The 14745-nt window shown below is 41.0% G+C and overlaps 2 protein-coding genes across 3 annotated transcripts in view; both read right to left on the reverse strand.

The window, feature by feature from the left end:
- grm2a (glutamate receptor, metabotropic 2a) overlaps positions 1-3628 on the reverse strand; it is a 33237-nt gene extending 29609 nt beyond the window's left edge. For both annotated transcript variants that reach the window (XM_035148954.2, XM_035148973.2), the window contains exon 1: positions 2933-3628. The gene's annotated coding sequence lies outside the window, so the exon portion shown is untranslated. The remainder of the gene's footprint in view (positions 1-2932) is intronic.
- A 2428-nt stretch (positions 3629-6056) lies between these two features.
- The window catches only part of tex264a (testis expressed 264, ER-phagy receptor a), a 67933-nt gene continuing 59244 nt past the window's right edge, over positions 6057-14745 (reverse strand). The window contains exon 4 of the mRNA XM_035151868.2: positions 6057-7452. Coding sequence (XP_035007759.1) covers positions 7049-7452 — 404 coding nt within the window. The 3' untranslated portion in view covers positions 6057-7048. The remainder of the gene's footprint in view (positions 7453-14745) is intronic.

Genomic DNA, 14745 nt, shown 5'->3' on the forward strand with positions numbered 1-14745 from the left:
TTTAGCAAGAGCTGGAAGAAGAAGAAGAAGAAGAAGAAGAAGAAGAAGAAGAAGAAGAAGAAGAAGAAGAAAGGATCAACAACAGTTCATTATCACTCATCTCTCACATGTTACACAGGAATGAGCCATTTGCAGTCGGCGCAGCAGCTAATTCTACTCTGAGAGTCATGCACACATCATGAATTAATGTGAAGTTTGCTTTCAGTGGAGTGAGAGTTTAGAAATCCGGTGTTGATCTGAATGGGGGCTGACTTTGAAGACTCATTGAATGTGTATATTTTAGCTCAAATCCAGTTTCCACACAGGAGAACCTCTGCACCGCCTTGAAACATACACGGCGAAGCAGTTTCCATTCATTCTGACTTTGCCCCTAAAATTAAAGCCAGGACCCAGTTTCTAATCACGTATTATCTTCCATGCCTTTGCCATGTATACAAGAAACACACAATACTGAACACTGGCGCCGATCGGCTTACAGAATACAAATCAGCACATGAATACCTGCATTTGCATTACTGCAGAGGGACATTAAATATTTCATTTAACAGATGTTACAGGCATCAGGTGTACGGTATAGATCAGACTTTATATAGAAGACACTGACATCCAACTCATGTATCTCACTTGTACCTGTGTGTGTGTGTGAGGAAGACGAAGCTATTAAACTGTCCTTTTTGATGGGACTGCAGGGATTCATCATACAGCAATTTAATCTCTGGTATCTGGCAGCTGATACAGCCGGAGCATATTGTAACGGGCCTGAGTGATGATGGAGCTAAAGCAGATGTCTCTTGACTTAAAGTTTAGTCATGGTCTGTAAAGTTTAATGATTTACTAGAAAGACAATTATTGGCCCTATTGGTTACTTAGGACGACTGCACAGGGGATGGTCTGTATTCATATAGAGCTTTTCTAGTCTTAATGACTTAAAACTACAGTTTTGTCATACACCCATTCATACACATATATCAGTTTGCAACACTTTCTCCATCACACATTGCTCGCACACTGCCAGCTCAGCCATGAGGGGCAATTTGGTTGCCCAAGGACACTACGGCACACTGAATAAACCACCGACCTTCTGGTTAGTGGACCAGCCCCTCTACCCGGGGTTATCTTTTCTGTCCGTGTGTATGTTTGTTATAACCAAGATTACACAACAACTACTGGTCCACAGATTTTTTTTCATTGTGAGATTTATTTAGATTTTTTGGACATTTTCCCTGATTTCCCAGGGAATAATTCATGGATCTTGATGAAGAAAATCAGGCACGTTTAAGGAAGTGATGAGTGAGTGAAATTAGGTGCAGCTTGACAGAATCTAAAGAGACTGTTGGGCCTTGTCGGAGGTATACGCACTCTACTAGTTCATCACTGTAGCAGCTATAAGAAAACTGATATCATTAAGCACAAGTTGCTGGTACTATAAAGACACCCGGCTTAAGCTTTTACAGGCAGTTGAGAGGCTGATTTTGCAGTTTCAGTTGCTCTTTGCAGATAATTAGTCATTTCTGCTTTGTTCCCAAACTCTTACTTGCTGCTGAGCAGCATCACACTCGCTGTAATTAACAGCGTTCCTTCTGTCCTTGTGTGTAACACTGTGTGTGTGTGTGTCCCCCTCAAGTTAAAAGTAACAGGTGAGGATTTCTACATGCCGTACTGAGCAGTGCAGGAACCACAGCCTCACCTCCTCCTGCCATACTTTCTATCACTGGATTCTGACGATGGCAGTGGAGTATATGTTCTTTTCTTCAGTCGACCATCACCTGAATAATTTACAGTAATCAACATCTTCAGCTGTGAATGCTGGTCTCACACGTCATTCTGCCTCCGTTACTGGAGGAGGCTTTCATTCTATCATATAAGAAATCCAAACATACTAATGATCAATAAAACAGTTATTGTCAGATGTATTAATGATAAAATGTATATGTGTATTTAGCTCATGAATCTCTGTGTTGACTGGAGGGGTTGCACTTAGAGGGATTTCTATTGTTTTCCTGTGCTGAACATGCAGCACAGATGCCCCTGGGACCAGAGGAAGCATCCACAGAACATTTTTTGCTTCCCTTAATGACTTTGTCCAGTATTGGGTGAAGCAGGCTCTAAATATTTTTGCACCTTGGGGAGTTCATTCATATTCCTCCTGTGTTTAAAAATGTATGTTGAACTCCTGATGATCTGATAATGGGAGAATAACACAGCGTCCGCCACACAGAAGAGCCCATCTCACTGTTGTCACGCTGATTTACACCAGTGTGATGTTATTCTACATTATTATATATCTATTTTTGATATAGTGGCAGGGATCAGAGATTTTCATGAGGTAGGAGAATAAGACTCTGAAGGAAAATGCCTTCTATGAAAAGAGAAACCACTTGCAAAAATGGACCGTGCATGTGCGTAACACATCTCCTCTCCAACACCCTGTGGCACACAAACTAATTCTCGACTCTTTGAAATTTTAATCGACTTTTCTCGGCAGCGCTCCGCACTTTTTTTTTTCTTGCGCAAAGTGATTTCCCAAATGAGGGAGATCGGAGACATGGCGGCTTGGATTGTAGCCCGCTCAGCCGCGCCTGTTCACTAGTTTTCTGCAGGCTCGCACATGTGGAAGCAAGTAGACATGGCTATAACCAGAGATATAGTGGTAAATACTAAGCAGGCAAAATGTGATCCCTTTGTGGTAAACAGATTCCAATATAGGGAAAAGAGGAATACATATTTGGCACAATTACGCACAAACTGGTTTGGGGTGTAAACAAAGATTTAGTCAACAAATACAAAATTTAAAAAAAGGTGAGGTCTGCTCAACAGATTCCACCCTGCACCGACTCACTTCCTTCAGCTTCTCACTAAGTTCACATCCAGGACCTTCAAGGCACAAATCAGTCGAGTCAAAAAACACCAACAACACCACAGGATCCCTTACCTGTGCGGGGTGCGTTGGTTTCCAGCGCTGCCGTGCGATGAGGGGAAAGTGTAAAGCCAGCGCAGCAGCAGCAGCAGCAGCATCCTTTCGCACCAGTGTCGGTGGTGTATTTATTTAAGACCTTAAGCGCGGAGCGGCGTGTGGAGTGCACCGGAGCTGGATGAATGGAGGAGGCGAGTGGCGCTGGTGCCTGAAGTTTGAACCGTGCGCGCAGCGTGCGGGAGAGGAGCCGCGCGCCTGGAGCTGTCCGTGGTGCTGCGTACAAAAAAAATGAAAAAAAAACACGAGCACGCGACCAGCCGCTGGATGCTGGAGGTTTTCAAAAGTCACAAAACCCAAACAAACGTAAAAAAAACATGCAACGGGACGCCCTCTTCAATGTCCTGGTGGAAAAGGACGATTTACTTTCTAGAGCATCAAGAGAAGATACCAGACATCTTTACGACCAATTATTAAGAAATGCCAGAATATAGAGATGATTAGGAGGAAAAACGGGATTAGACACAATTCAGAATCTACCTGTTACTCGAGGTTTTGCTGAATCCTCTTTGTTGCAACAGTGTTCTCAAACGCACCAGCTGATTAAAGCGCTGGCTGCGGATAGGCGCACCGACCAGGGAGAGCCTGAACTCTGCGAAGGGTTTAGACACCTGGACGGAGGCGCAGTTGCTCCGCGCAAGAGGAGTCCAAGAGACACTGTCTGTACCAAGTGAACATTATGTAATTCAGAGCATATATAAGGGGAGAAGACCGTGTGGTGTCCGGTTGGAGGCTGATGGGTTGGGTGCGGACATCAGAAGAGTCGCCCCCCTGTTTGCTGAAGCGGTTTTTGTGGGATGTTTAAATAAGGGACCTTTGGAGACTGCTCATCTGCGGCGGCCGGTGGAAATGCTTTATTTGGGAGCCGCAGAACAAGTTGTGACACAGCGCGGGGAGAGAGGTCAGTCCCAGATGGCACAGTGATGCGCACAGAGGGACGTGCGCTCTGAGAGACCCTTCTCCCCCCCCTGCAAAAGCAGACACGCAACGGTCGGCATCTAATTTTGTATGTTGAGAACCCCCCCCATTTCTCTCTCCACGTGCAATGTAATGAGATTAATAATTAACATCATGGGAAGGCAATAATCTCCCGCGCCCTCATAGCTGCATGTCACCCCCGTGGGTCTCACAATTCATTAAATCAGTGGCTGACCCAGTGTGTCATCGCAGTCTCTTCCAGACTGATCTCAGTTTGTTTTTTTGCCTCTGGACAAAGGTCGGCGTGCCAAGATTAAAAGTGAACGTGCAACAGACATGTGGTGAGGGCATCTGTCCCTGCAGACTGATGACACCTCTGTGGGTAGTGTGGCTACTGATCTCATGAAGTCTAATCACAAAACAAAATGTCACCAGCGGCCCTTTGGGCGGAATATTCAAGAAGATTTACGCAATGGAAGTATGTCGTTTGTCTTATGTCCCAATGTTCTGTGGCCAGTTCTTCTAGGTGGACATGATGGAGCTTCATTTCTCTGTTGCATACACGAAAGGGACAAATCAATGTGCAGATAGGGAACAAACTGAGGGAAGAACCGACGTCCTAATAAGGCCACTAAGCTTCAATGGTCCTTCGCAAAGAATCTACAAGTCTATTACCTCTCAGAGGATGATCCCCATTCTTCCAAAATACATCGCCTCATTTGGAGGGAGAAGTACGTCAACACATGATCCAAATTCTCCCCTCAACAGAGATAACCTCTAGCATATCATATAATTCACGTCATTTTCATTTCCTGAACCCACGCAGTGATCCCCTGTGCCCCATGTGTGTTTCTTTCCTTTCATTCGTCACCCATTCACATGATGCCCGCTGCCGTCATGGATCATGTTCTTTTTCTGCACATTGGAGAAGACACTACAATTGCCAGAAAATGTTTTTTTTGTTTTGAGGAAAATACTGATGTTGTAGTAAGTAACAATACGTGAGTAAATATTCATTGTGGGAGCCATGAATGCATTTTTGTAGTAATATTATTAGATTCTTATGATCTGGTGTTGTTTTTTGTCATTGTTTTTGATATAATTTATCGTTATGATTACAGTGTTCGGTTAGTATTTCACCTGAGTGTGTGGGAGAGAGGGGGAGCGAGTCGCCACATTTTTGTTGATCTTTGTTTATCTATTTTTTCATAGACAGAATCATCTTTTTGACGAGTTCTGGATCTCAGCAAATCTTTTTGTTGGCTTGTTCGACAAACCAACTCATCCTATAACCAACTTATCCCCTCAGCAACTTTCCAGTTAATTCCCTGAAGTCGCTACATCGGTGTTCACACATAAACACATTCTACTGAGAAAAGCTAATACTCATCACTATGTCAACCTGCCCAGGAGCAGGAAGGATATCTGCTCTCGCTGACTGACGGTGTATTAACCAGTAAAATGACTGGGCCTTCAGTGGTGTCGGATTTGGAACAGAAACGTTTGTACTTATAGGTCACGATGCTCATTAAGGACCGCTGGCTAAAGAACACGTGTGTCCGTCAAAATTCATTCATCTGTTGCAGCCCGTTCTTCCTCTTCTCCAAACACAGCAGGTTATGTAAATTGTGACAAAAATGCCAAACCGCTCAATCAATCGCTGGTCGGATCAATGCAGCTCGCGCTAAGTCGATGTCATTCGGAAACAATAACATTTTGCAATTATATTTTAGGAGTGTGTGTGCTTGCCAAAGGAACCCACACTTCAACCAAGCATTTCACATGTACCAGGGGAAATAGCTCCTTTAAGAAAATCTTAAAAAACACTAAGAAAATGTAGTTTATTTTTTGTCAGCATTTGAATTCCACGCCTGCACCTTTTCCAAATAGGCAGTGGCACTGGCAGTGATAACAATGTGAAACCGTGAAAGTGGTTCAAATGTAAGAGACGGCCTAATGAGTTATTGGGCGCTTACTTCCTCATTAATATCTCCAGTACAACAGTGTGTCCCACTGCCACCCACACGTTTTTATGCTGCTGTTTCTGTAGGGAGGCAGACAACAACAAAAATGGTTAAGAATGGTTCTTAGACTCTAACAGCAATGAAGTAGCTTTGTGTTTTAAGTTTTAAGAGACATCCTTGTTGCAAAAACATTGATGCACATCTGATTTGAAGTTTTTTATTACAGACAGAAAGACAAAACCATGGCCGTGTGCTGTACATTACTTCTAATGTCTCACAGCACCAACATTTTCAGTCTACAAACACATCACAGCTAGTCTCTGGAAGTGAGTGAATATTGGCTACGAACAGAACTGTGAGGTGGTTCAACAGACCAACAACAGAAGGGAAAATTACCTTAAAAAAAACTAAAGCCATTATCTGAGCGCAGGGTGACAATAAAATGTTCTGTACAGTATTTCAAGGGGAAAAAACACTTTTTAAATTTTATATAAACCCTGGTCCTGGAGTCTTCTGGAGGATTCGTTGGTTTTACTTTACTGGTGTCGACAAAAGTTTGACTCCAGAATTCCCCCTCAGTGTGATTGACAGTTTCCAAACTTTCCACAAAAATAGAAGGAAAAGAAAATCACACAATGAAATAGGTCCTTCAGGATTTCTACAGCATTAGCTCCTGCACATGTTCAACTCAGTCAATACTATTTATCAAGACACCGACGTCAGGAAATGCATACAAACACGGACATGAACTTCCTCAAGACGTGACCTTGACCGTGGGGGGAAAATATCCACGTCACACACGCTGCATGACGACCCAATGTATTTACTTCTATGTGGATGTTTAACTGTCAAAATATTGAAATTAAATATAGAATTAAACAATAGTTGGCCCTCATTTGCTGCACAACATGTGCAGAGAAAATTAGTTTGACTCAAGGTATCGGCTGTTCAATTCTGACTGTTTAAATACAAGATCATAAGATTTTTAAAAAACTGATTACAGTTGAACAAAAGGTACAGGCTTCAAACAGACAATTAGAAGGCGTAGAAAGATGGCGTGTTGGTCATGGCATGAACGGCTTGAGATCCACCAACAAGATTAAATGACAGACAAACCAGCCACAGGAACAACTGAGGAACTTCTCTGGCTTGCCAGTGTTACATGGCCTCCGCCCTCATCTCTTCAGCATCCTCCCTACTGCTCTCCGTCCCCCAAGGGCTCCTTCTTTTCAGCCACCAGTTCAACTGCTTCTCGAGCTCCGTCTTCACTTTCAGGGAGCTCCCTCTCCTCCCCGTCTTCCTTCTCCTCCCTCTCTCCTCCCTCCTCCTCCTCCTCCCCCTCCTCCTCCTCCTTCTGCTGCTGCTGCTGCTCCTCCTGATCCATGTCGAGCTCTTCAAAGGACGAGCCGCTGCCCATAGACTCGTTCGAGTCTCTGTCGCTGTGGTCCCTGTGCTTAATGTCTTCATTTGCATCCATTACGTCCCTCAGAGGCAAGGATGAGGCCAGGGAGGCGGCCGTGGAGGCAGCCAAGGATGTCTCTCTGCTGTCCCAGGGTACGCCGCCACTCACTGAGCTCACGTCACTGTGGGAATCCGCTCCTGGAGCAAAACAGGGACAAGACACAGGTAAAATGAGCTCTATGACAAATTCTTGTGCAAAATAAAAATATATGATTGGAGCTTGGTTTTCTATGAGGTCACTTGTTGGGTGGGGAGTGTAAAGAAATCACGATTAAATTAATTTCAGAGTTTGAATACAATGGTAAATGCAACCCCTTTATGTGCATAGATCACTAGTTTGGACTTACTACAAGAGAAACTATATCAAATTCAAGCCACGTTTGGACAAACTGAGATAGGTGCAGTGTTTCCACTTATGGATACTTGTGAAGCAGCCAGAGACCACAAGAAACATCTGAAGAGAAATTCAAGGAGAAACATGATATTTATTTTACACTGTGGAGAGATCTATCACCAAGTGTTTTCTGTGTGAAGGAATCAAAGGTAACTGGAGCCTACAGCCATGCTAGCAGCTCTGAGCTGTAGCCTACTTATGCCCAGCCCTGCTTTGAGATAAATGCTATCATCAGCACACTCACGGTGAGGATGCTAACAGGCTGATCTTAAATTCATCAACTTAATTAGCGAGCTAACATTTGACTTGGGCTGATGGGAATGTCATTAGTTTCGTTAGATATAAAGTACAAAGCAGAGAATTGTGACATTTTGACCTGATGGTTTTAGCGATCCTCTGGGGACATCAACAGATCGATTTGCATGACAAGTGAAAATATATTTTACTTAAAACTGTATATGTCCAACCCATGTGGACATGATCATGAGGATGTAGGTATTTGATTAATTCTCAGAAAAGTGAAGAACTCTGGTGATGCTCGAGGAAAAGCCAGGGGATCAAACAGATCATTAGGATCCATCCTTTGACTGTCTATACAACCAAAGATGTGGAGCCATTGACCGGCATTGCTCTCCCTTAAGCCACATACAAACAGCATTAGGTAACATTTACATTATGCTTTGTATCAAAGCTCATGAAAGGTGATGTATGGATGTGCAGATATGTGCGTATCAGTTACATCCTTGCCTTCCTCGTTCAAAGATGAGAAACAAGATGTCGGTCCTATAAATCTTCCAAGTCACTTAAAACTCACTGGATCTGTTTTGAATAATTTTGAATTAATACTTTATTATAATGACCCTGCACCACTTCCTTCAGCTTGAACCAGGTTATTAAAGCTTGTACGCTACGGCTGAGCCAGATTAGAAAAGATTAAAGATCTTTTAAATGAAGTCACAGACCGCGGATCAACATGTTGGTCACATCACTAGCACCTAATTATTTCCTGTATTGTGGCTCGGTGCAGCGTGACTATATTTTGCAGGGAGGGTACGTTCACATAATACATATCTGAAATCATCACAAGAAACGTCCATTAGCCTAATTGGTGGAGATGCCCACACCCACATCATCAGCTCGCTAATGCTTTCAGTCTAAACCTGATTCTAATTGGCCTTTGATCTGTGATTCTCTGTGACCCAGCAGCCTTTCATTATCCCCGACTACTGATTTTCTTAGGTGTTCGTGCTTCAGCCGTGCAGAAGATAATGCTGTAATGTGCACACATGTGATTAGGAACAGTAATTGCAGGGAAAGCCAAAAGTATGAAACATTTACAGGAAGGTGGAAATATGTTCAACAGTAGCGCTCCTCAATAAAACAATATCAATAATTACTGCAGTATCCTTTTCATCACTAGCAGTATAATAAAAATCCACCATATATCAGTGTAATATTTAATAATGCATTCGGTAAGCACAGTGAGGGAGTAGAACAATCGTTGATCTACCTCAGATGTGCTAAATGTTTTGCTGTTTATCAAGTGTTTGACATTCTTTAAACCACAACCTTCACTCTGAAGAGAAAATCCTAAAAGGAAAAATAATGTGACATTTATCGTGATAATTATAAATATAGACTGATATGATCATTTTATCTCGATATAAATTGTGGCCATATTGTCCAGAGCTATACAACAATCAAACAAATGGTTCATAAAATCAAAAGCACTGTGTGGCAGGTGGGTCAAAAGATCTAAATCCACTGGAGTAGAAGAACAGAGAAAAAATATTTTTTAAGTTAAAGTAAAAAAAAGATGCACATCACACCTCCCACCTACACAACTGAATTCTCAGAGAGCTTTTCACAGTTGAACTCACAGAGGAGAATTAAGAGGAGGAAGAAAAGAAGTTGTGAAGAAAATTAAGTAAAAAGCCACAACTATAAAATATCTTTGGTTTTTCAACAGTGTATTTAAAAACAGTTAAAGCAGTGATCAAGTTGAAATAAATGATTCTGACAAAAACCAACACTCTTTAATTCTATAAAACTAAGTTAGTCCAAGTTATGACTGTTCTCATGTTATACACTGAGGCTTTTCATTTTTTAGTATGGACATAATATATCTTATTTTGCCAAAAAACGAACGGCCTTGATAAAAAATATGTCTTCCACAAATAAAATCTGACTTGACTGGACTTGACTACCCCACAGGACACTGAAACATTATTGTCCAATCCATTTTCCTGCTGCTTTCACACTCCAAATAAATCTCATCCACACATCAAAGTGTGTTTGCACTAAATGTGTCATCGGGGACCCAAATACAATAAACACAGAGTCTCTGAGCTCAAGACTAAGGTCAGGGTTTCTTTTCATTCATTCCAAGCTCCGTACAACTCAGCAATCTAATTATCACATCCAGCAGATATAATCCTGTTTGCGGCGTAGAATGTAATACATGGAAAGTCCATTAAGGTTATTTATATGATGTATTTTCGGGCCTGTTGATTAGCAAACAGGTCCAAACAGAGCTGCTGGGAACAGACTTCATTGGAAAAGGTCCAGTGTGAATGTGTAAATGTACATAGATGAAGATTATCATTTATATTTCATTTGCATGTTGCAGGAAAAGGACCTTTCCACAGGGACTTGTCTTACAATACGAGGATTTTTGCAGGAAATAATGGGTCTATTTAGGGTAATTGGGTGGACAGCCCCCCCAAGGATCAGCCTCAACACACTGGACAACTTTTAAACCCTCTACAACTGCAAGCCAGTCCTGAAATTGGAACCCTGGTTGAAGCCAGCTGTGTCTCTGAAAGTCCTTTAGATAACATTTGCCTAAATTAGCTGCTAAATTGGGCCCATTGGGATTATTAGCAGAGAATCAAGGTCTGGCTTTTCAAAGTATTTAAAACAGAGTAGTGTTTTTTTATTTTTTATAAAGAAGGTAATTAAACAGACAGGGCTGAGGCACTGAGAGTTTGGAGACTGGAGAGTGTGAGTGGATGGTGAGAAAAATGTGACAGAAAATGCATAGAACCAAAGAAATGGGGTAGATGAGTCTTATTCACAAATGAGGGAAAGCAGCATTCAGTAAAAATCCCCTAAAATGTAATGCATTGTTGTTTTTAATGAAAAGTCCTAACTGTGATATTTGTTATATTGGTACAATGTGCAGAATGACAATAGTGTGATACAATACAGGAAACAATAAATACATAGCAATCATGTACATAGACTGAATGTATTTGAAAGAAAATGTGATATGTAACCATCCGTTACTGTTAAATATAGTTTTTAAGAATAATCCACATTGAGATAAAAAGGAAGCCCTAATGCTGCAGCTCAGTGCACAAGTAGCACAAGATGATTTATATAATTTTAGGTGAATTAAAAGGAGCTTATGTCAAAACTCAATCAATCAAAAATAATGTGCAAAAAGTGATAGAATATGGGATCTAGGTTGGTTTCGTTGAGCATAAATGAGCCCTTAAGTGGACGTTTAAGTAAAGTGCTTTATGAATGCATGGCTTACTTGCTTCAACTGTTTCTTTAGCACTTTTTGTACTAAACATTTCTATACGTGCCAACTTTTCTACATAAGCCAAGTGTAAAACCTTCAATGTCTCATCTTAGTCACTTATGTTAGGACTTGAATCCCATTAAAGATTGCCACAAAGCCAATTCTGATAATGACTGACTGACCTTCTACTATTCTCTCACACTTTTATTAAGCTTTGTTATATAACGATGTGTAATTATACAGCGTGAAACAGAACAGTTGTGTAAAAGAAACATTAAATGTGCTTATAAATGACCATGTTTTTTAGGGTTGTCCTGTACCTTAGCTGACTCCAACCAGTCCCTGTGGCTTACAGTGATGAAGTGAGGACTTATCATTGGTATAAATGGTATAAAAATGGCCTGCTTTATACTGAGGCTGGTTTGTGTCCTCAAAGGATTAACAAGCTTTTCGCAGCACATACAGTGGCTGCTGTGATCACCAGATTATCATAAAAGTGTTTTCAGTTTGTTTGAGTGTTTACCGACTCGCTCGGCTGTGGTGGTGGAAGCGCTTCAGTTGTTGTGAATCGTGACATAAAGATTTTAATTGCTGGTGATTATAATTTCTGTGTTGGCCTCTCATGCTGCTGGATTATTTGTTAATGTGGAATGTTCCAACCAAGACCAAAGGGATCTTAGATCATCTGTGCATCAAGTTTGTCAAAATGTTTCATACAGAGACTGAGTGTAAAGATAGATTCATTACAGCTCTCAAAAAGTGAAGCCAAATCATCTTGATTGCTAACCGCACCCTCAAACTCTCACAACATAAAGCCTAAATGCAACCCTGACTCAAAATCAGCTCATAGGCAAATATGTAAGAAAGCAGAGAGAAAACCGAAGGAAAAACAAACTTCAGGTCTCTAATGAGAAGCTTCCTTCTTAATTATCAACAATCCAACAGTGTGGGGAAAATCATCCCCTCTTCCAAAAGCACAATATCTCCTATCATTGTTACGCAGACGACACTCAACTACACCTCCCTTATCACCATGGTGATAATTCTAACAACTGACTTTGGTCTCTCTTTGACTGTCTCCAGGATAAGGAAATATTGGATATAATTTAACAGTCTTCAGATGAATGATAGCAACACCAATGTGGTCCCGTTTCAGTGATTAATTCAGGGCCCCTGGCGTCTTACCTCCATCCAGAGCCCAAAAATCTTGGCGTCATTTTTGACCCAGCATTGAAATTTGAGAAACATATTACCAGCAAAGAAATATGGCTAAACTCAGACCCTTCCTCTCTTTTTAATGATCTGAAGATTGTCTCAAATGCTTTAATTTCCTCATGGCTGGATGCCTGAAATGCTGTCTCATCATCCCTGTCTCATTAGCAGCCGGTACAGCTGCTGCTAGACTGCTAACTGGCACTTGATTGTACCTTACTTTGGTCAACTTTTTTTAAAGGTGCTTTATAAACAAACTTGACTTGAAAAGTGGAAGTCAATCTCCCGGTGCCGCGGAGGGATTTCCACAGACAGTTTTCTACTGTCAGACAAAGCTTAGCTCCACTGATTGATCTATCTCTAATTAAGAGATCTTGGCTGTGAGACCATACACACACATGGTTTTATAGAGTCTACTCTATAGAACCTGCTAGTGGTTCCTGAGCACTGAAATCCATGTAATAGACCAACAATAATTCAAAAACACAGATATACCTGCAATGACTAAGCAGCACTGCACACAAAGAGATTTGCCTTACTGTCTGTATGATAACTGTGCTGACTGCGCATATGTTAAACACTGTAATGCACACCTCAACAAGAACTATTTCTTCAGCTGCAACTAAATCTTATTCAGCAAAAAGCATTGAACAAAACTTTGCAGCAACAACCTTGATAAATTTAAACAAACAATTGTGTCAAAGCAGAATAAACAGAGGTCTGAACTGTGATGAAAGCAACACATGACAAAAAGAAATGCTTTCACTCTTGAAACTTCATTTGTGTTTCAACCACTAAAGTTTCTTCTGAGCTCTTGTGAACAATAAAGTGACTCTGGGTGTGAAGTGTTTCAAAAGCAGCATAAGCAGAATCATACACAACTTTAAATGGCTCCTAAAACTTAAGTGCAGTGTTTTTGTCGTCCGCCTTGTTGTGCCAAAGCCTGTTTACCCAACACTCTTCAGTTTCATATACTGAGGGCACAAAACCACTATTTCATTCAATGTGATGGACTCAAATGCAATTTACACAATTATATAATAACATTTTGAATATTGCAGTAAAGAATGAATTTTGGAAATACACTTATCTTATTACCTCTGCCAAGGATGTGAGGTTTTCACTTTATCAGTTAGTTAGCAGGATGACACCAAAGCTACTGGACGGATTACCATGAAACTTGGTGGAAGGATGCGTTATGCGTCAAGAAAGTAACCTATTGAACTTTGGTGTGGAATTTTGTCTCACTTTCTCTGCAGAGTGACAGAGTTTGTCGCAGAAATCCTTAAATCTAAGGTGATAGCAGGGATGCACATGCACGAATGCTGATCTCACACACAACATATTCCAAGTGACAGTTACACAGATTAAATATGAAAGACAGGTTCTCGTGTGAGAGACTGCATTGCATGCCACTTGTGGATATGCAACTCACCAATACAGCTGAAACTATGGATGATAGTGGGAGCAAATGCCACAGCAAATGCTGCTATATACAGCTAAACAATGTGGCAATAGAGCAAAACACCAAGTTAGAGATCTCTATGTTATTACATACAAATACAATACATATTTTTTTGGTTCATTATGAAACTATGGCAACCCACCACAGTCTAGAGGATTAATGGGAAACGCTGTTTTAACATGGCGTGATAGGGCATTAGCCTTGGTGAGGATATTCACTCTCAGAGTGCCTGTCTAGTTGTCGAAATAAAGTGGAGACCTCAGGTAGTCACTGTGCCAGGCTGCTGTTACAACACATAAAGTCCTATAAAAGTGTATTCATACAGAAAGCAAAGCAGATTTTCACACTGCATCTTTCACGCTTATTTGACTTATTAGTTTTTTTCCCTCCCGATGTACTGATCCACCTTGGATACAAGCGTTCTGCCAAGGATACAACAAACCTTGTCTGTGTTTGTCTGTTTGTGTGGCAGCTCCTCTATTTTTGTCTCCTTTGTCCTCTCGTGTCTTTATATTTATGAAGCAGATTCATCAAACCTTGGGATCCCATAGATTCTTTTCACAAGTTGAAACATTTTAGCTTGCACAGATTCATCTTTATGCCAGTTTGCACTCCTCTCGGCAAATTTGCATTTAATTACATCTTTACATTGACTTCATAAAAAAATCACCCTCTAAAATTCACTTTGCATTCTGTCTGAACACACAGTAAAACCACACCTTTACATTTTTATTATTTCGGTGTAAATAATTAATAACGGAGATATAACATTATAATTATTAAGCTTAGGTACTGGTGGATGTGTCTTTGAATATCGGAGACGACCAGACT

This window comes from Hippoglossus stenolepis, chromosome 3 (genome assembly GCF_022539355.2).
Source record: "Hippoglossus stenolepis isolate QCI-W04-F060 chromosome 3, HSTE1.2, whole genome shotgun sequence".
In the NCBI taxonomy this organism is placed as follows: Eukaryota; Metazoa; Chordata; class Actinopteri; order Pleuronectiformes; family Pleuronectidae; genus Hippoglossus; species Hippoglossus stenolepis.